Source organism: Cupressus sempervirens, chromosome 6, assembly GCF_028749045.1.
Source record: "Cupressus sempervirens isolate cs-2001-9-10 chromosome 6, ASM2874904v1, whole genome shotgun sequence".
In the NCBI taxonomy this organism is placed as follows: domain Eukaryota; kingdom Viridiplantae; phylum Streptophyta; class Pinopsida; order Cupressales; family Cupressaceae; genus Cupressus; species Cupressus sempervirens.
In genome coordinates, this window is record NC_143123.1 from 439,619,456 (window position 1) to 439,642,586 (window position 23,131).

Here is a 23,131-nt window from a genome sequence, read left to right on the forward strand (position 1 = left end):
GCTGATTATTCCACCTATCAATAATTGCCCATGTGGAGTCAAATTTTAGGTTGTCCCCCTTGTAGTGATTTCTTATAGCCTCTTTGGCCCCATCCATGACCTCATAAAGATACCCCAGTGAGGTTTATTCCCTGTCTACCAAGCAGAGAACTTTAACTAAGGGCTCTACCACCTACAATTAAAACCTAGAAAACAATTATCATTAATCAGTGACTAGGATTATAAATTAATAATGAGAGACTTGATTATTGATTACAAAATATTATATATCCAACTTTTAAAGTTTCCAACTTACCTTCACAATTTTTGTAGCTTCATCAAAAAAATGGTTGTCAAAGACGATGAGTGCAACACTATGTCCATCGGACTTCTCTGAGTAATGCAAGTCTAGCCATGGTTGACTCACAAATAACTACTTCAAAGGATTCAAAGAACTAATTAGACTTTGCAACATTAAGAAAATCATTACAAACCTTGTAACGAAGGGTCGAACCAACTCCTTTCCATGGATGTATTCTCTCATCAAGTGAAGGACCCAAGGGTGACTGTAGATATATTTTGTTAACTTCCTTGCATCCTCTACAACTAGTCTCACTCAATCCAATTTCCCTATATCCTCCAAAAGAAGGTCAATAACATGCACTGAGCAAGGAGACCAAAAGAGTGTGCTATACTTATCTTATAAAATCATACTCATTGCCACATATGCCGCTGCATTGTCAATTATTCTTTGCAGCACATTAGCTTCCCTATCCTCCATCACAACATGCTTTAGAATTAGAGCCAAAGTTTCAGAATTTCAGTTGTCTTTACCTTATACAAGGCATCCAAGGACTTCATAAAGACCACTTCATCCTTGCAACAAACCCAAAAATTGATGATGGTACGATTTCTTACATCCGTCCGTCAATTTGAAAGTATGGTGTAGCCAAACTGTTTCCATTGTCATTTTTAATCTTCAACTACATATTTAGCCCTAGAAATAGCACCTTTGAGCAATCTACAAGCACAACATTAAAATGGCATTAAGTAGACAACTTTGATTAGAAAAAATTACATTCAACAAAAATAAGTAAATTGTAAAACTCTAAAAGTATTCAAATTTGAAACAAGTGAACTATGCCACCCAAGTCTACAGGAGTAGGTGCCTTGTACCCCTTTCTCGCCACTATACAACCAGTCACAAAATTAAAAAAATAGGGACTTTCTACAACATTGAAGGGATGTTGCTAAAATACTAAAAATCCACACATTGAATGTCAACTTGACGATGCACATCGTTGTTCCATCCAGTTCCTCCAATGATGGTTGTGTTGCAAGTGTTTTTCTATGCATAAAAAACCCATCAAGAGAAGATGTTTCTGGTGTACTAGAACCAACGGAAATGGAAGTCGAATGGATGGTAGGTGCGTGGATCGATGGGCCACGAATAGATCCTACTATGCCCTCAATAGTTGCTTCTTCTTCATCAAAGCTGACTAGGTACCTAGTCACAACCCACATCATTTCATTATGATCATTGTTTTAACACAATCCAAACTAATGATGGTGATTAAATAATAAATGATTCTTAAAAAGGAGACATACCTTGCAATTTGGAAACTGTTGTCCTCGTGACCAATTCTGCCCTTCCCCTTCGCAACGTTTTCTCTTCTTGGGCAGCAAGCAGGGCATTCATCTCTCTTTATTTCCTTCGTGATCTCACCACAAATCCTTGTGACACGCTTTTTGATCCCTACAAGGTGGTACTTCAAACGAGATATGCCTCCACGAATGTGTTTTTTGCATTTTATGCATATCAAGCTATTATATTCAATTTCTTCAAAGGCATATTTTCATGCATTGTCTCTATTCCCTTAAGGATGCATGCCTACAAATTCAGATGGACATGTGTCTACAAGGCCACTAACAGATGTTGCAACTGACCCAATTGTAGAAGAATCTATATTTGTCATTTAATGAGAAATCAACCTACACACAAAATGCAAATTGATGCCACAAATTTAAAAATTTACTAAACATATTTAGGAACAAACTAAATTAGATTTAAACTTTAAATAAGTTGAAATATGAGCTGAGACTTGCAAGAAAAAAATCATAAATGTATTCAATTATGAAATTGTTGAGAAAACTATATATTTATTTTGGGAAAATTTGTAAAAAATGGTGTTAGATCTTATTCATTACACTCTAAAACGTGATAGAGACCATTACAAATGGTATAATAGATTTTCTCTAAAGTAAGATGCAGCTAAGGCAATGCAAAATGAATTTTAACTAAAAAGAAAAAGAGTTTAGAAAACTTACTTGAATGAATGAATGAAGGTATTTTAATGACGTCCACGAGACCTGCCAGCCTATGGGACCCTATTCATGTTCTTTTCAATGTCAGCCCGCCTGTTATGAATCTATTTTAAGAAGCTCGTTGTTTTATGTAGTCTTGTTTCCTCAAAAATCTGGTGTAATTGGCCCTCCTTCAAATTGTCCTCGAACTGCTCCCGAATATCTTAGTATGCCATACACTCGAAGATGAAGTGTCATTCTATTTCAACACATCCTTTATTGCAGTAGATGTATTTCTTTCTTCCCAATCCTCCTTGGTCACCGTCCACCTCCTTGTCTCACATCGTAAATGATGGGATCCCGTCCGTAACTGCGCCACTAACAGTCTATTTTTACCTTTCATATCTACACAAAGGTAACTTTTCATCTCATGGCACCACGTAGGGTTGAACTCTTTCACATAGTGGGCCTTTTTCTTCCCTATTTGTTTTGTCCACATGATCGCTTTAAATTTTTCCAGCATGAACCTTTTTATCTCTTCATTGGTGTTGGAGCGTTCCAGTATGTTAATGTCCCACTTAATTAGCCATTGTTCATTTTGCTTCATCCACATTTTCTTTCTTCGGGCTAACCCTTCTTCAACCACCAGTTTGGGCCATTGTTGCTTGTACATATTTTCAACCTCGTTTAAATAGCTTAACAGACATATAACCGCAGAAGCTTCCATCGGGAACATCCCTGCTTCAGCCAAAAGGATCTCGTATGGTATAGTTGATTTGACTTTAAGATTAGTAGTGATGAAGTTCTTTTGTATTCTTTCTATTTGCTTTCATTTGTAGTTGGATAGGCTGCTCCCCCAAACCTCACACCCATATAACACAAGAGGTAACCAGCAGTCCAAAAAGAATCTTTTTGCTTCTCCAATCCCAAAGCTCCGCCTATCTACACCTGTTTTGCAGCAAAAAGGAAGCCCTCCAACCCCCTTGTATCCGATTTGCTCTACAAGTTTCCCAATTGAGCTTGTTGTTAAAGTCTATGCCCAAGTATTTATACTCTTCCACAATCTCAAGAGTATTTCCTTCAAATTGGAATTTGGATTTGCTTGAAAAATCTCTTTAAATCCACTTGCAATCGATCTACAAGGCTGCCAACGACTATTTCTCTCCACCAAAACCCCTCCTCTCCTCCAAAGGTTGCCAATTGTAAAATGAAACACTAAACGGTAACTTGTTGGCCATTCCAATTTTACATGTTATATTGAGAAGTACACAACTTCTCGCCGATAATATTGTTGGTTTCCTATTGATATTTTTTGGACTTCTCAGCACCAATTTCTCACACAAAAACTTAAAGTTTTCTCATTTGGGAAAACTTCTCACAAGTAGCCGAGAGTTTTGCCACTTCTCAACAAGATTTTCATCTATGGTTTTTGGTTTCCAAAATCCACTTCTTCAATCTTAATAAGATTTTGCACTCTTCTTGAATCGTATTTAATATTTTCATGAAAAAGCTTAAATCTCTTCTTGAGGCTCACAATACACAGACAATACTTACAAAAAAAGGGAGGCAAAGCTTTGGGATGTTGAATCAGAGTCTGTGGAGTTAGAAGCCCACTTTGATGCACTTACAATTAATGATGGTGATCACTAGCTACTTAGTGATGATGAGGTTGATCGTGAGGCTACTAGTACTGATGCTAGTGGCACTATTTGTGCTTCTAATTTGTAACAACAGAATGATGATTTGTACAATATTTGATCACAGATGAATGATTATTAATCTTGACATTATTATTTTTGAACCGAAACAGTGATATGGTGGTTTATTTCGGCATTTTGTTATGTTGTCATATTAAAACGTTAATATTTGTGGTGGTGTATTTTGCTAAATTCCTTTAATATTAGCATAGTGGTGTATAAACTTATTTGTTGCAGCATATTTTTAAATTTATTTGTTTTTGTTTTTTTTAACTTGTACAGATGAACCCAAAACGAACCTGAACCCAACCCAAAAAAAATTTGAATGAATATCAAACCCACATCTGTACTAGAATCCAAACATGCAACTTAGAACCATTATTTTGAACTGAAGAATCAAGGCATGTCATACCTTTCCACAAACTTAGGTACTTCCATATTTTTCCACATAGTTTTTTCCTTTGTTTCCAACTACTTGTTGGACCATAAACCATGTTTCACTACCAATTTGTTCTCTTTCTATTTTACTAGCTTCTTGTGAGCTTATACTCATCCTTTGTAATGCTGCCTGGGAACCCTAAGAACATAGGGTGAAGTATGGACTCAACAACTTAGTTTTTTGAACATAGAATAAACATCACGCACTGAATTGCATCAAATAACCATAATGCATAAGCAAGAGATAAACAACAAAGGAAGCAAACAATTATTGTTACACGATCATGACAAGTACTTCCAAGGGTTCCATGAAAACCCAGTTACATACTTGAGACAAGCTACAAATTTTCATGGGACTGCCATACAAGGAATCCAACAGCGTCCATGAATTGCAAGAGGCTAAGCCAGCATGCCCATGGCTAAACATAGAGGAGACTACTCCATCCTCACAATCTATCTAACAAAAATTAATTTTGAACCCAAAATAAATGTTCTTAATATGCTTATGCATACAAGTTAATTATCTTCTAACCATCAATAAACCAGCAAGGAACCATCATATACCATCCCATAAACATAACCAAGTCACTTGGCGTGGAAACTTGATTGGAAACCCTAATTGGGTGTAGATGTTGATGTAGTCAGACACACCGATTCACATAGGCATCAATCTAGCATGTGCAGATGCCGATCCAACTCGCAAAAGTTTGAGATGAAAAGTCTCAAAACAGTAAGTCACATGTGCCCCTCTATAGCAGAAACGTTGATTAGTGCAAGCACCAATACAAGCAAAGGAGTCTATCAACAATTTCATGTCAAAAATGAAAGGAAAAGACTCAAACACCAAAGTCAACACCAACGCACAACTGGTAACCAACTAGCTTTGCATTGAAGAGTACTCGATAGCATAATTTGAGGTCATAAACACTCAATATAATCAATAACAACAAAAAGACAATTAATCTACTGAGCATATCAATATGTAGTACAAAATCACTAAAAGCATGTGAGTAAATGGAAAGAATGAGCACATCGTGCTCAGCTCTATACCTGGAAGAAGCCCACCACTTGTACATTTGTCCCCAACAATGGTAAAGTACAACGCTACCCAACCAAGTAGTAGTATTAGGACCACCCCACCATGGTAACAAGATAGTCACTAGGCCACAAACACAAGGTACGCACAAACAGGGAATGGCTAGCACACACCTCAATCATTGCAAACATATGCAGATAGTCACAAAGCATGGAAACACTCATCATGCGCACCAATGTCCCAAAAACACCAACAGTGCCACAAATCCATAGAACATTAGGGTTCTACTCACTATAATTGGACCTAGATGCAAGACTACTAACCATAGGGAGTATGCCCACCCACATGGACCAACCCAAGACCCAATATCATCTACCTCACGCACAGGTCAAACTTGCATTGGGGGATACAATGGTTTCCACAATACCATCTACCTCATGCTTGTATCACACGACATCTGAGGATTCAATGTTTCCAGGGCACCAAATTATTTTGTTTAATATTTATACCCAATACATTTTATTGTGTTTTCACTTTTTAAGAAACTCCTTGACACAACCTATGTAACTAATTCTGGATCCAAATCCATGTATGGAGTTACTCCCCATGCCTACTCAACGCATCTAGTCTTATGGCTCAATCATTAAAAGGAAGCAATATAATAAGCTTGTTCACTTAGTCTACAACAAGGATATAAATAGAGCACTTTGTCCACTTGGTCTACACCAAGGACATGATACATCAAGGCTTGTCCACTTGATCTACACCAAGGGTATAAACATGAAACATACTATCTACTTGGCCTACACCAAGGACGTAGATCCCAAAAACACCAACAACAGCAAAGCAATCAGTGAAGAATAAATCAACTCTCAAACACTCAAAACATGTTAGTTGAGCAAATGCAAAAAAAGGCACATGCATCAATTAGCTCAATTGGTCACTTTACCAAGAGCATGAGATCTAATGAAATCCATCAAACACCTTGGAAGGCTCAAAAAGCCACAAAAAGAACTTAAAGCCAAATTTGGACATAAATTGGAAAAGTACAAAAGTCGTCATTTTATTAACAAATGAGTGTGTTTGGATCATGATAGTTATTACTTGGAATGTCTTCAATCTATTTTGACACAAAAAAATGGACAACATAACATCTCAAAACACCTTTTTTGAAATGTAAAAGCATGGAATGCATAACAAATCCCGATTGAGTAATTAAATATGATAAAACTATGGGAGAATACTAATTTTCAACCCATGATACTAAAGCAATTTAATTTGAAGGAGAATACGAAGTGAATCAAAATATGTGAAGATCCCTACCTTACACAATGTGGAAAATACGAAAAAAAAAGGTGGAAAAATAATGAATCCTCAGCAAAAACCAAAATGGCTTCACACATATAGAAGCTAAGTTACTGATTCAGATTCGAGGACGGATTCGGGTTCAAGCTCGGGTTCATGCATTCGGGCAAAAAAAAATTCCCATTTGGGTTCGTGACTGTGTGTATAACAGTATATATATACAAAAGAATAAGAGAAACGTACATACTTGCAAAACTAAATCATTTCATAGTATGACCCAACATAGCATGCAAACTATTTTCTAGAACCTGAAAAGCAATCTAGTATCCTTGAGGCACCAACAATAAGGATGTCACAAATAGGACAAGGCATTACTGATCTTAAATCAAAAGTATTACATTTTATAGAATTGGAAGTTTACAACAAAACTGTTAAAAACTAAATGCTTCCAATCTTAGAATTTTACAAATATGTGGTCACTCAGAAATCAGAATAGTGACTGCTGTAGCTGTTTGTAAATTGTCACTTCACATAGAATCGCCATAAACATGCGGCAGCCAATATCTGATAATGTTCAGAAATTAATCTAACATACTCAGAATGCTACTACAGTCATTTCTAACTTCTGCTATAAGTACCTCGGATTGAAAAAAGTAAAAAAAAACTAGAGATTTTGCTCAGTTTTACTCTTCAGCGCATCCCAGACGGACCCACAATCCCAAATCCGGACCCGCCTGAACCCTGACCCGTATCCAAACAGCAGGGTCCAAAACCAGTAACACAAAATAGAAGCAATGGCACGAATCCAACAAGCCACTCAACACAAAAATCCAATGAACGAATCAAACACAATAAGCAAAAGATCAATTTTCTCCAAAACAATTTGGAAAAAAATCCCAATTTCACAAAACAAAAGTGAGAGAAATGAACTCTTTTCCCAAATTATAAAGTCACTTTTGCCAAAAGACCAAAAATACTTAAAATAAAAAAACATTTAAATAAATTTAAACAAATGTTAAGATTTAAACAAATGTTAAGACAACCTGGAAATCCCTCGGGAATAATTAAATCAATTCCAATTGAATGGGATTCAACTATAGCAAATTAGCCGGTAAATAAAATTAACTCTCAAAACAATTAAATCAGCATTTATATGTTAATCGTGACAACTACAGGAACTCTAAAGTCTAAACACACAGACACAATACTGGTCTACCACAAAAAGCATATGAGATCCAGATGTGCCCACATGTACTAGAGGTATAATAATCAATTATGGATACATCCTCCATATAGGGACAATATTGGTTAAATCATTAAAGACCGGTGAAACTATATCCTATGCCACTACCGGGGATAAGATATGCCCAAACTTGTAGATCAAGTAGAATATTGTTTGCTACCTATTCATTAAAACAAGAAAAAATCAAGAGCAGTTGCTCATAATATAAATAGCCAATGCAACAGTAAATAATCAAGTATGCCTAATTGAACAGTGATGCTCTAGTGACGCAATTAGTCATATGTATTAGAATGTCATGGCACTGGTCGTTTCATATCCAATCCTCAATGTACATGTCGGCCAACAGCTGGAACTCCAAACAGAGAATCTGTTACCGCTACTAGATCATTTACAACAAAATGAGCATATATCAATGAAAATCCGAATGAAACCCCTTACAACAATAACGGCACAATATAATAGAAAATCAGATATAATCATCATGATAACATGATCCATTGTTTTAAATACAAAATGCACCAGATATCATAAAGCATCATGTCACATCAAGATAGCATCATTGTGCAGATATGATCAAAATGGTAAACAGTAACATCTAAACAACTATGATACTGGTAAAGCAAAACTAATAAACAGAGCCCAATCTTGGATCAAAATCACATGGAAAGATATGCAACCACGGGAGGCACTACATCCTTGAAAGTCGTTCTAGCTTTTCTCATTGCTTGTCCAACCTTCTACTATAATTGCACACAAACAACTAAAAACATAAATCAAGCTAAGAGACTTGAAAATTCCCTAAGGTGCTTCTTCCTTCTTTGTGTTATTGCATTTATACCTATCATCCAATTCTTTGCAGTCAAGAGTTGATTTTTCTCTTCATCTATTTTTCTGCCATATCAGCTTTTGGTATATATCTTTTATGAGGACCTATTCTTCACCACCAGTACTAGCTTGATTTTACCAAGCCTGGGCTCCTCTTAAGCATTTTCATTCTCTCGTCTGCTTATCAATGGAGTTGCTTCACTGTCCTTTCCACTGCCTCATCTCTAATGTGGACTGCTTCCAAATCTGCACTATCTTGGGCAATCACTAGTGATAGGATGCATCCCTCTTCATTGCAGACCACAGTCTTCTAAATATATATACTTTTCTCCATATATGTTCCATTTTTTAGCTTAACACAGCTCAACATCTTCACACCATGCAGTTATGATCTCTCAAACTCTTTGCACGACACTTTTTAGGGCCTTCCATCTACTAATAGTTCTGCCAACCCTTCAAGAGATTTAATCTTTTTTGGTCAATCTAAGACTATGCCTTTCTTCTCTGTTAACAGCTTTTACTCACAAGGTGAGTATTTATTCCAGCCATTCTTTCACCTTCTCAAAACCCTTGAATGGCTTTGTTTTTCCCGTTAATTGCCTCATACTACTCCATCGACCTTAATTCCTCCAACTGAAACTACCTTTTTTTGCAACTTCTTTTGCATTCTTGTTGCCTCTACTTTTGTCTTATTCTTCCACATTGGTTAAATTCTTTGTCACATCATGTGACAACACCTTTCCATTCATAGCCATAACCACAGCTCCTTCCTCGATAACAGATAAAGCTGTCCCATGATTCCTCTACTCCCAGCATCCTTGGATGCTCTGTTTTATTGGCATTTTGGCTTTCGTGGAGATGTATTTTAAACAGAGCAATTTGAATTAGGAGCTAAATTACAGCATAATTTGACTGAGAAATTGAGGGGCGAACAATATCCTAATAATAGAAGTTATTTGAAACTGCCTTTTTATTGAGGTTAAAGGGAAACAAGTGCCATCAACCAGTTGTTTTAGAATTGAAGTGTTAAATAATAAGGTTTCCTCAATGTTGCCTTTTAGGCTTTTGGCTGCGTGGAATGTATTTGATTAGATTTGAGGAAGAGTTTGAACTTATGTAAATTTTCTTTCTGGTATACATTATATCTTCTGTGTTTTCCCACTGTTCTAAGGATTATTATCTATGCTGCATGATTTTTTTTTATTCTAAATTATTTTTGTCAGCTGTGTTTCTGCAGTTTAAAGATTTGCCGTAGAAGGCTGAACAGGTTGCCATAATAACTGTACAGGTCAGTGAATTATATGTAGATTTAATGTCAGACCAAGCTGTGAGAGATGAATGTTTTCTGTCTTGCGAATTATAGTTAGTGATCGTTGTCAGGCCTCACCTGCATGCTTGAATTTACTGTAGTATGCATTGCTTTCTGGTTTGACTTGAAGTTTGGTATAAGGGAAATTTGTTTTACATCCTGTTAAGTGCACTATTACATAAATGTTTTCACATACATACAGGGTCATGTTGAGATATTTTCAGATGTCCTGCTATAGTCAATAATTTTGCAATCAGGGTTCCGTAAGAGCAAAAAATGTGCTGTATCAATTTTAGACATGAATCGGCTTCCATGAAAGACCAAGCATATAAAATGTAATTAATGGGAATTTCTATTGGAATCATATTACAATTAGATTATTGATGCTGAGTGGCTAAAATTTTGCAGTAAAATCGAACACCACAGCTCTTATACCAGCCGAACAAGAGCCTGTGCTGCCCCAAATTAAAATATATGGTGAGACAGTTTGATGAACTAAGAAATTCAATAGTGTATGTGGAAAATAATTATATCAGCAACATATATTAGATGCATTCAAGTTAGGTAAATAAATAGATAAAGTATAATTACACAGGCATGTTAAATACCCCAATTGTAAAACACACTATCTGTGTCTGCTGACTCTGTTCCACTTTCACATTACAATTAACAGTGTCCAGATCTATTATGTCAAGTGAATAGTGCTGCTTTTGTTTTGTTTGCAAATCTAAACATAAAGCACTCTTACCAATTCCAGAACATTTAACTGTAACTAACTCTCCCATAAAGTCCTATATTATTCCTTAGAACATGTATCCCATTATTCTAGTGCTAAATTCTAACATCCACTTGCAAAGAAATTGAATGATGTCTTTTAGCTAGTGTGTGGTCGAAAGGCTTTTCAGGCTTAGTAAATATGTGCATTGTAAGGATCAAACGTGGTAAAACAGAGTTTCTTGAACAAGACGACAGTTGCATGTAAAAGTACTAATGCAAATTGAATAGCAGTAACAGTACAAATAAGATGTTGATAGTTCCAGATGTACAAAGCCCTTGCAGTATTCTATATAACAAAGGCTTTCCTGAGAGTAATATAAGAAAGTAAAATATATATGTATTGAATCCTACAAGTCATTAGAAAATTTGGGAACAAACATGTTCCAGATTAAGCTAGTAGAAGGACTTGAAGTGTCTCCTATTTCAATGTTGCAGATTTATATGGATAACAAACGGGTGGTGTATAAACATGGCAGATTTATATAAATACTACAAAGGGAACACATAAAGACTGCAGATGAAGAAGAGGATTACAGATCCCTAAAATTCTGTGATTTTGCGCTGCCAGATGATGAAATCTCCTGCATTACAAGAAAGTGGATGAAAATGAGGGAGCATCATGTTTCCTTAGGAGGAATTTGCTTCCAGATAATAAAGTAGATCAAAGTAGAAGTTTACATCAATTCACGTAGCCTTGAGACTAAGTCTCAATGGTTTTTCAGATAGTAAAACTGTGGGTTGATGAATCAAAGATGGTGCAAGGAGTTTTCTGAACAAGATGATGATTGCATGTGTAAGTATTAAAGAAAAATGAATATAAAAATAAAAGATACAAATAAGATGTTGATTGTTCCATATGTATCAAGACCTATGATGGAATTCATAACAAAGGCTTTCCTGAAGGTAATACAACAAGGTGAGATATAAAAGTATTGGTTCCTGCAAAGTCTCGAGAAGATTTGGGAACATATATGTACCAGATTAAACTACAACAGGGAATTGAAGAGTCTCCCATTTTTAATGTTACGTATTTATATGGATATCAAGAGAGTGGTATACTAACACTGAAGATTTATATGAATGTCAGGAAGGGTTTGTATAAAGACTGCAGATGAAGAAGAGGAACAAGTTAAGTGGATAAAGCACTTGGCCAAAGCATAAGCCGAGAAAAATAGCTTTTGAAAATTAATAGCATTTATGGATCAATATTATGAACTGTCTGTAAAATTTTACTTTGCATTCTTGCTCTGCACCATGAGCTGCCTAATTATACCATGCACCATGTTCTCGAGCTTTACCAATTAGAACACCACCACAAAAATGATAAATATGTTGTTCCTAATTTCAAAACTGAAAAGAAAGGATGCACCATCTTTTTAGTCATCAATAACCTACGCACATGTTCCTACGTAGAAACGGGCTTCGATTTTTGCTGGGAAGAGTTTAATAGACTCTAAAAATTACACATCTGTGGAAAGAAAATGCAAAGATAAATCAAGGTTCCTTGATTAACCCAATCTATCAGACTTCTGTAAAGCTCAAAAAATAACTACTGAAGATCAACTAGATCGGACAAAAAGCAGCTAAAATAAATACCGACATTCATCCTACCATTTATATTGAAGGCATAACTCACGTTGCATCAAATTACTCTTAATTAGTATGAAGCAAAATTATTTACAGAAATGGGTAGAACCCAAAAGGCTTTCATTTGTGAGAGAGGAAGCCCCGCAATAAATACATTTCAAAATGTATAATCTCCAACAGAAGATGGAAAGTATCACTGGCTATGGAGATTGAGCGGAAACACCACCTCTAGCCTCAATGGACATTTTCGAAACTCAATGGGCAATTTCCAGTGGGTAGCTTAGCTTTGAAGCCATAATTTTGAAATTTGAACCCTTAAGTCCATGTAAGTAAAGGTGTAAATTATCTTTTAGTACCTCTATTCAACGGTTCCAGAAAAGAATCAGCATACTTAGATCTCAGATACTCGGATCTATTTCTCTTTGAGCTGCGAACCCTCGGGATTTCTACTTTATCCTTATCAGCAAGCCCGTGCTTTTGAATATCTTGACGCTTCAAGCTGTTTCTACCCAATTTGCTTGCTAAAAGATGCTCTGAAAGGGAAGGCAAAAGTTTGTGTGCATGGGCGGAAAGCTCAGGAGAGAGAGATTTGGAATCATTCTTCGCCCTTTTTATTACAATCTTATGAGAGGAAGCAGAGAGATGATGGATTTGCCACTGCCCCAATGAGGCCATATCCTCATCGTCTTTTTTGTAATCATTTTTGAGAACCCAAACGGCTACATCCGCCAACATATTCAGTGCCGCAAATGATTCAGGAGTTTCCTTATGAGCTTTAAGAGAATCACTGGTGACCAAGCTGGGGCAGTTTTTGCGCTTATTGCCAGACGAACACACGTCACTTGACATGGTAACTGAGCCACCCATAGGTTTCGAATTCCTTGTTCCTTCGTTAATGCGCCATTGCTGAAATTGCATATGCTCGTCTGCTTCCTCAGAAATCGAGCAATGCGTGATGTCCTCCATTGAGCTTTCTCTTTTGTGGATTCCAGCTTTTTGGTCCATCTTCCTCACCCTTAATTTTGACGTCTCCTTGTCATTCAAATTTCCATCTTTACGCAATTTTTCATCTGAACAGGGTAACTTCGGGAGATTCAAATGACCATGTGGGTGGCAGGAAATTGTATCTGAGTCCATAGAACTATTTTGCAATGAGTAGGAAGAAATCAGAGCTCCAATAACTGAGGTAGGAGAGCTCTTGCAATTGACCTCGATGTTCTTGTTCTTCGAATCGCTGTGATTAACTTCCATACGTTCCATACTTGAACTTCCAACTCTGCAAGACCCTCCAAATTTTGATGCAGTGACTTCAAAATCCTTATGGGATCCGGAGCCAAAAGCACCATCCATCCCTTGCCTAACGTTCAACGGGCCTTCTTCATTGTGAATTTTGACAGAATGCTCATTTGCAACGGAGCTTAGTTTATTAGGCATTAAGCAAGACCCACCTTCAAGACATCTGTCTTTCGTGTATGCCATCTTCTTTCGAGCATTGCCCCATTTCCAGAAACTATCACACGACTTCTCCATCGCCTCTGCACAGATAAAAGAACTCTCCAAAAAGGGGTGCCTCGGATGGGCTTAAAATGTAGTTGAATGAACCGAATTGCAGCAGCGGGGAACAAATAAACTGATCAAAAGACTGCAAGCAAGAATAAGTTAAATTGAAGGGTATTGGAATATGGCGAAGCAGCAATCAATGGATCAAAACAGAGAGGAAGAATACAGTCTGAAGACGAACGCACCCAAATCAAGAAAAGCAATTCGATAGAATTCTTTTCGCCAAAACGCAGCCGCCGTAGCAAGTAATTCAAAATGGAAAACGGATGGAAAGATAGTCGTCTTCGTTTGCGTTAAATTAGGCATTGCCCTTCTATCGCTAACATTTTTAACGAGCAGTCAAATCACAATGCTCTGCATGCAGTCTCTGATTTTATCTGTTTTGGACATGGTTTGTCTTGAAATTTTTTGTGTAGAAGTTTAATGTTTAAATAGAATATTTGTACATAAAAAGGTGGTATTTGCTTTTCATTTATGGATTTATTGTTTAGTTGATTTGAATGTTACCTTTAAAATTGTGATATTGCTATCTCTAACATGGTTATTTATAGTTGTACATCATAGTTATGTTATAGTTGTCCATCATAGTTATAAGTATAATTTTAATTTAATTTGTCATAGAAGTATATTCTTAATTTAATTTACCATTATCAATATAGTGTTGATTTCTAATTTATTTAAATTAATTATTAGTTCAAAACAATATGATTTCTACTAGTATATATTGACAAACTCAAGCACAATATTTTTTTTAAATATGTTAGTATAGTGGTGTATAAAAGAATAAATTGTGAGGTCATTTGGAGTGCACATCATTTTTTCATCTCATGATATAATCTTTCACACATCATTGTGATAGTAGAGACTCACATAAAAGCTTCTAGATTCACGTATAACCTAAATAAATGGTTTGCTAATATGCACAAAGGCTTTGTACATGACAATTATTCTATGAGCATATTAAATTAGTGAAAACATGGTTGTTATATTGCTCTCTCCAAATTGGCTCTTCATTAATAGTTGAAGTAACAAAGAGAACGAATAATGTATCCACAAATGTCATAAAATTGTCATCCTCATGTATGGCTATAAGTAAAAATACCATTTTGATCATACTTATTAATCATAACACAAATTCTCAAATTTACAATTATCATTACATCTAGTATCTATGCATCCAACTGAGAAAAAAATCATCTTAAAATATCATTGTATATTAAATATCAAATAAACACATTACAAAATATAGGCTAGAACATTTTTCAAATTGAAGCTTGTATCAGCTAAACCTAGCTAATTTGAGATGCCAAAACACAACAAATATGGAATTACCTAAGGTTACAAGTTCACAATAATTGTATATAGTGTTGCATGTATCAAAAAGGCAAAATGTAAAATCCTAATGTTGATTCTTACTCTCATCAAACTCATCCCACTTGAGTTGTTCTAGTGAGGGAGACACAACTAATAGATCCTCATTAGAGTTGTATACTTCATTTTGTGTATCTCTATAACTTTTGAAGTGGAATCTCAATCCATGTTTCTTCTATTTCTTGTGTGTGGATGTCTTTTCAGTTTCTAATTCATCAATCATGTTTTACAATTCTAAGATGTTCTTATAAGATGTGTCATTTACCTTTGAATTGTAGGCTCGTGCATGTCCATAGTGCATCTCCTACATGTTAATACCAGTAATCCAATCTCTAAGGAGTTTACAAAACTTTTATTTCAAGTTTTCAATTTCTTTAATTACTAACAAAACAATGTTATAAAATGTGAGTCCCTTATGTAACTCGATAAGCATTCTTCTTAAGCCATTAAACATCTCTTCATTCATTGCCTTCCACATGTTTCATATAATTTCAAGATCAAGTAATAACCAAAAAAATTACGAATCTTATCCATATTATTAAAACACACAATGATGATCTCAAAAATTATATCATAATCATTCATATTTCAACTAGAAGGTCCATCACAAAACATGATCCATATCACTCTAGCATATAAACAATCAAAAAAAAAATTATAGATTTAATCTTCTTGAATAATAAACAAAGATTACAATTGGAAGAGTGTTTTCTATAAGGGAGTTTTTTGTAGGATAAGAAATCATCTACAAAATGCCTTCTTAGGCTCTAAGATATAGGACCAAAGAATTGCACAAATTTCTAATAAAATGCATTAGTATGACTCAAATTCTAGCAACCATTAATATGATCAAAGATATAATAATTATTAGCCAAAGTTATATAAATATATTTAACCTTGACTTTTCATATTAAAGAGTCATCCGACCATTTAAATTTAGAGAATTGTTCAACATATCCTACACTATAGACTAGGGTGGTGAACATTTGGTGAAACACTCTAAGTATCAAATAAGTTCTCTGATTTGATTTAGGAATGTAGAATTTAGTGCTCAATATAGGCCAATATTAAAATTCCATTATTCATGATATCCTTGAAGCATTTGATGTCACTCTCAGCTCATTTCTTATCTAAACACCCTTGTAAAATAACAAGGGTTTTCCCTTTATGCTCAAAATTCCACCATAATGATCTACGACCAAAGACTTCAGATTTATCCATCAAGAAGTTATAATTTGAAAACCTGTCCTTAAGATTCTTTCATGCTTTCTATAGACAATGAAACACCCTAACCTAACAAGAGTGAATCCATGCTTGTTGATAATAATTTTAGTAAGGGAGAGATTATTCTAATGCTTAGCATTCTTAGAATTAGCTAGTGCAATGTTATTTCTAATTAAGACCTTATATGGTTCATTTCCCTTTAAGGCCCTAACAATCCACTTAATGAACAATACAATACCTTACAATCTAAGATCATTTAGTTTGAGGCCCCCCATATTTTTGTCCATATAACATCATTCTCATTTAACATAATCTTGTTTTTCCTTTCCTTTATCATCAAACTATAAGAATGATCTAATCGATTTTTGGATGTCATTGACCTTGTGAATTAAAACTTCACAATTTTCTAAAACATATTCATGGCAACCAAGTTTCATCTTCACACAACAGTGGTCAAAAGGTTAGTAGTAGATGGTTTCACTTAGCAACATGGTGCAAGGAAAGGTTAGTCTTTTTGTTGTTCTGTGAGAAACACGTAGATGCACCATGTCTCCATATTGTTTGTCTCTCTCAATAATGTAGGCCTCGACATCCTCCTCCCAAAACATTGATGGACATTTTAAAGTGGGTCAATCCTTAGGCCTCTTCATATGAGGTGATGACTATGGATGGGGGCATTTGCATCACAAATTTTCATGCACCTTTGGATTCATATGTCCGCCACCTTCTGCAAAAGAATGGTGAAATACTTATGACTCATGTGATGTATTGTCACCTCAACTAGAGAGTCACTAGACATATGTTTGATGTTCAAAGAATGAGAAAGGGATGATAAAGACCTAATAAATGTAGGAAATGATGGTCGATAAATTTTGCATCACCTGTAGTCATAGGAGACAAGCTATTGTTAGACATAGGGAATACTAAGAGGAAGGGATGAACCCATATTTCTACACTTGGGTGTGTCCACCAAGATGGTGTACAAAAAAGTGGACACCGTGCAAAAAAAGTGTCAATAACTCGATTAGGTTATTTAAAATTTGAAAAATTGGTTTGGCTTGGTTACCAAGCCTAGACAAAATATATAAAAACCAAAACTTGATCGGGTTGAAAGGGAAAACATTTCTTCAAAACTTGGTCGGGTTCCAAGGATGAAAATCTCTTAAAAACCTTATCAGGTTGTGAAGAAGATAAATTATAATCTTACTTCTTTAAAACCAGATTGGGTTTTGAAGAAATAAAAATAGGATCTACTACAAAAGCCATAAATTTTACATTTGGAGTCTAAATGATTCCATTTAAAATGTATTAGAAAGATATTGGCAAGCTCTATAACGTAATGGAACTGAAATAACCCTAGGACATCAATATTATCTTTTCTTTTTGACATAGGGGATGGAAGGAGGCATAAGTGGAATAATCTAAACTTAAACCTACTAACATCATTCTTAGAGTACACACAGAAGCCAAACATAGGATTGCAATAAAGAGACCATAGAATTCATCTATTTACTAATTGGTTACACAAGATAAAACAACAACCAACATAATTGATTGTGACGCCTTATGGGTTGCAACCTTATACAAAGAAATACAACATTAGATTCCAAGTGTGCAATCCTTATCTACCTTCTACTAATCATGCTACACCATGATAATATCCTCCTTTTTTTCCTACATCAAATCCAAGTGCTTATATAGCAAGCTAGACCACAAGTCTACCAGTTAGGCATTTAATTATAATATATGTACAGTCTTGGAGATGTGAATCATAAACCAAGAAATGTGCATCAATTGTCCATGCACTCTTAAGGATAGGTCTAGACACAAGTTAGAGACATCTCCCAACTATGCAAGATGTCATGTCATCATAGGAAATTGTGCCAAAAGAAACAACACACCTCACAGGATGAAAATAATAAGAAATGAAGACCAGAAAGAATGACATAGAACTTGAGAAAAATGACACTTCAACCTTTGCACTCTTAGAGTAAGGACACAAAATAGGTCCTCAACGACATGATAATTGCGCATATTCCAGAACTCCAGATAGCAATGACTACAATGCAAACAACAAACATGTACAAAAAATAAGAACTATTTTTAGGTGATGCAAGATTACTCATTGACCCAATATGCTCTTGCATCAAACACCTAGGGTAAGTAAAGAATTGATGTCCACATTAGGCATCCCTAATGCTCTGACTTGAATCATAAAGATCCAACTCAGCTTTTGTTATCCATGAACTATCATCATCTGGTTTATCTTTCCACTAAATAAGGTATTCCATGTAGTCTTTTCCTCTAGTTCTCTTGTTTACTTTGTTATCCAAAACCTTCTCAATGATGTCAACCTTCTTCTTTGGATAATCTAGGTTATCTTTTAATTCCTCATCTACTTTACAGTACTAAAAGATGTCTATAATGTTGAATATAGGTGAAATATCCATGTCTCTGGGTAATTCAACTTCAAAAGCATTTCCATTGTCGAACTTCCTCAGAATCTAATAAGTACCAAATTTATTTAGCTCTAGCTTACTGTAAGGTCCAACTGGAAATGTTTTCTTCTTCAAATGGACCATCATTTTATCTCCAACCTCAAAAGATTTATGTCTTCTTCCTTTGTCTTCTCTCTATTTATATCCAAGGTTACTATCCTCCAGATTGTTTCTCACTTCATCATGCAAAGTCTTCATGAAATCTGCAAATTCTTCAGCTTTATCACTTCTCTTTCTATTGGTATCCAAATCCCTTAACTCAGTAGTTCCTTTAGGATTGAATCCATTCACAATCTCAAAAGGTGTCTTCTTGGTGCTCTTATTCACTGAACTATTATATGCAAATTCTGCTTGCGCTAAAATTAAATCCCAATAAATAGGCTTATTTCCAACCAAACATCTCAAAAAGTTACCCAAAATTGTATTCACATCCTCATTGTATCCATCAGCCTAGGGATGAAATGTAGAGCTAAACTTCAACTCTATATCCAATTTCCTCCAAAGTGCTCTCCAAAAATGACTAGTGAACTTAGTATCTCTATCTAAAACAACAGTCTTGGGCAACCCATGCAATCTCACTATCTCCTTGAAGAATAATTCAACCACATGTACTACATTAGATGTCTTCTTACAAGGTATGAAATGAGCCATTTTTGAAAATTTGTCTACTACTACCAAAATAGAATCATCACCTCTTTGAGTTCTAGGTAAACTAAGAAAAAAGTCCACATTGATATCTCCCCAAGGCTTATTAGTTACAAGAAATGGTGAATAAAATCCCAAATTTTGACTAACTCCCTTCCTTACCTGATAAATGCAATTCTAACCATCTTATGTACACACTTATAATTTTGAGGCCAAAAGTGCCTATCAGAGATACACTTCACTATTTTATCAATCCTGAAATGTCCAACAAGTCCATCAATATGTTTCTCCTTCATGAAATTATCTCTTATAGATCCTCTAGTTATGCACAATTGAGTTCCCTTAAACAACATGTCCTCTTGAATGAAATAATTAGTCCACTTATTTTTCTCACTCATCAACTAGTTCTTACAAGCCTTCCAAGGTTCTACAAAATTAGGATCATTTTCATAAAAATGTTTCAAATCATCAAAACCAAGTACATTAATTTGTATTTTTGTCAATAAATCTTGTCTTTTTCTCAAAGCATCGACAACCTTGTCTGATTGTCCACTTTTATGTTTCAACACAAAGGAAAAAATTACAAGTACTGAACCCATTTCGTTTGTCTCTAATTCAACTTGTTTAGACTTCCCAAATATTGCAAAGCTTTATGGTCAATGAACAACACAAAATCTTTAGGCATCAAATAATGTCTCACCTTCTTCAAAGCTTGAACAATAGCATAGAATTCCTAATCATAGACTAATTATCTTTTCTTAGCATCATTCAACTTCCCACTATAGAAATCTATAGGTCTTCCTTCTTGACTCAAAACAAATCAAATGACACTTCTGCTAGCATCACAGTCAACTTGAAAAACTTTATTAAAATCAAGCAAAGCAAGTGTAGGTGATTCTTCTGCTTTGTTTTCAATGTTTCAAAAATCTTATGTTCTCCATGTGTCCACTTGAAATCCTATTTGTTACCTCTCATTTTTTTTGTCATAGCATTACATACTAAACTGAAATTCCTTATAAATTTCCTATAGAAACTTGCCAATCCATGAAATGATCTAACTTCCCCAACACTCTCAAGTGTAGGCCAATCAATAATAACTTCTATCTTTTTAGGTTCCATCTTTGAACCATTGTCTGAAATGACAAAACCAAGATACACAATCTCCTCCTTCATGAATGAACATTTATTTAAGTTAATGAGTAACTTTTCCTCCTTCAATCTCTGCAACACTTGACTAATATGCTCAAGGTGTTCTTATTTAGTCTTACTGAATATTAGATGTCATTAAGATCTACAATGACAAATTTTCCCAAGAATTTATTCAAAACTTCATTCATCAACCTCATAAAAGTACTAGGTTTGTTGGTTAAACCAATAGGCATAACCAACCATTCATACAAATCTTCATTTATTTTTAAAGTAGTTTTCCATTCATCTTCTTCTCTAATTTTGATATGATGATAGCCAAGTTTTTCAAATCAATCTTGGTAAAATACTTTGCTCCACTCAAAAAATCCATTATGTCATCCATCCTAGGCAAGGGAAATCTATACTTTACTATTATCTTATTAATAGCTCTAGAAGCAGTGCACATTCTCCATTCCCCATTCTTCTTAGGTGCTAATACAACAAGTATAACACAAGGACTCAAAATTTCTCTAACCATACCATTTTAAAGCAATTCTTGCACTTGTGTATTCAATTCAACATCTTCAATTGGTGTCAATATATGTGGTGCTTTATTAGGCAAACTAGCTCTAGGTATCAAATCTATATAATGACTGATACTTCTCACAAGAGGTAAACCATCAAGTACATTATCAGAAATAATGTCTTCAACATTTCCCAATAAAGATTCAATCTCAAGTGCATGTTGTAGTTCATCTTTTTTCTTAGTCTTTCTAGGAATTAAAGAAAATCAAACATTATGTTCTTTCACATATTTAGCAATTTGTTTTCCCTAAACCAAACATACTCTAATTGTGGTACAATGATTCTCATCAAGATTTTCTACTAAAGGTAACACAATTTGATTCTTCCCATCAACCCAAATTGTATAAAGATTCAATCTACCATCATGAAAATCTTGTCCATCACACTGCCAAGGTCTACTCAACATAATATGACAACAATCTATAGGCATAATATCACACAAGACTTCATCATGATAATTTCCAATTTTGAACTTAACAGGGCATTGCTCAGTTACAAGTAATTTATGCTCCTTCTAGATCCAAGCAACATGATAAGGTTTAGGATATTGCAATCTTTGCAATTGCAACTTGTTAACCAACTCCTCATATGCTAAATTATCAGAACTTTCACTATCAATGATTACCTTGTGACATTTTTCAGTGATCTTACACTTGGTATTGCATAAAATTCTTCTCAAAATATGTTCTCTATCAACTTCCTTATTCCACAAAACTCCTCTTATCATCGAGTTCTCACCATGCTCAGGTTCATTAAGTGTTTCAACAACTTCTTCACAAGCTAAAGTATTTTTGTTGCAACCTCCAATCTTCTTGCTAGAATTTTTGCATTCAAAAGATCTATGTCCTTCTTCTCCACATCTTAAACAAGTTCCCTTAAACCAAGATCTCTCTTCTCTCTTACCACCATTATTATTCCTAAAGAAACTAGTATAGCTATCTCTAGTGTAATTACCTCTTTTTCTAGTGGGTTCTTTACATTCTATCTTTCCTTTATCTTGCATTGCATTGCTAGATCTACTACCTTCTCCAAAGGTTCTACCTCTATTGCTTTGAAATCTTCCACCTCTACCTCTTTGTCTTTGATCATGTTTCTTTTCCAACCTTTTTGTAGCCTTCAAGTGGTACAAATATTCTTCTTCCAAACTATCCATCTTAACACAACTAATCTCATATTGAATGGGTGTTCTCAAACCATTCAAGTATCTAGCCACCTTTTCAACTTCATCACCCACATGTTTAGATATAATATCTAATTTGTAAAATTTCTCTATATATTTCATCACACTCATGTCCTTTTGTCTTATATTTTTCATTCATTTTAATAGGTTAACTTGGTAATCTGCAATAAGAAACATTTTCTTCATTTTTCCAATCATCTTCGCCCATGTCTTGATCTTTTCCTTTCCTCTTTTTTGTCTTTCAGTCTACAAGTGATCCCACCAAAGTGAAGCATGGACCTTCAACTTTTTGACTAATATCTTTACCTTCTTATTACCAGGGGTTATTTCATACTTAATGTACTTATCCATCTCACATATCCAATCCAATATTGCATTAGTCTCAAGTCTTCCATCATTCAACAATGGGTCTAGAACTGGCCCTAGAAAAAACTCCTTGA

General features: G+C 34.9%; 2 protein-coding genes across 17 annotated transcripts in view; one reads left to right on the forward strand and one right to left on the reverse strand.

Annotated features, from left to right (window-relative positions):
* Positions 1-23,131, forward strand: part of LOC149552940 (uncharacterized) — a 404,864-nt gene that overhangs the window by 348,184 nt on the left and 33,549 nt on the right. For 9 of the 16 annotated variants that reach the window (XR_016352992.1, XR_016352995.1, XR_016352994.1 and 6 more), the window contains 2 exons: positions 10,065-10,115; positions 10,339-10,856. Coding sequence is in view for 6 of the 16 variants with exons in the window: in XM_089788483.1 (XP_089644609.1) it covers positions 10,065-10,069 (5 nt within the window). In the remaining 10 variants the exon portion in view is untranslated. Of the gene's footprint in view, positions 1-10,064; positions 10,116-10,338; positions 10,857-23,131 lie in introns of those variants that run through there. The other 7 variants (XR_016352989.1, XR_016352988.1, XR_016352990.1 and 4 more) reach the window with 4 other exon arrangements.
* On the reverse strand, positions 12,527-14,442 carry LOC149552944 (uncharacterized). Its single transcript, XM_089788478.1, has 2 exons — positions 14,246-14,442; positions 12,527-14,142 (listed from the first exon to the last, which is right to left on the reverse strand). Exon 2 carries the CDS (start codon positions 14,028-14,030, stop codon positions 12,843-12,845), a length of 1,188 nt encoding a protein of 395 aa, XP_089644604.1. The 5' UTR covers positions 14,031-14,142; positions 14,246-14,442; the 3' UTR covers positions 12,527-12,842.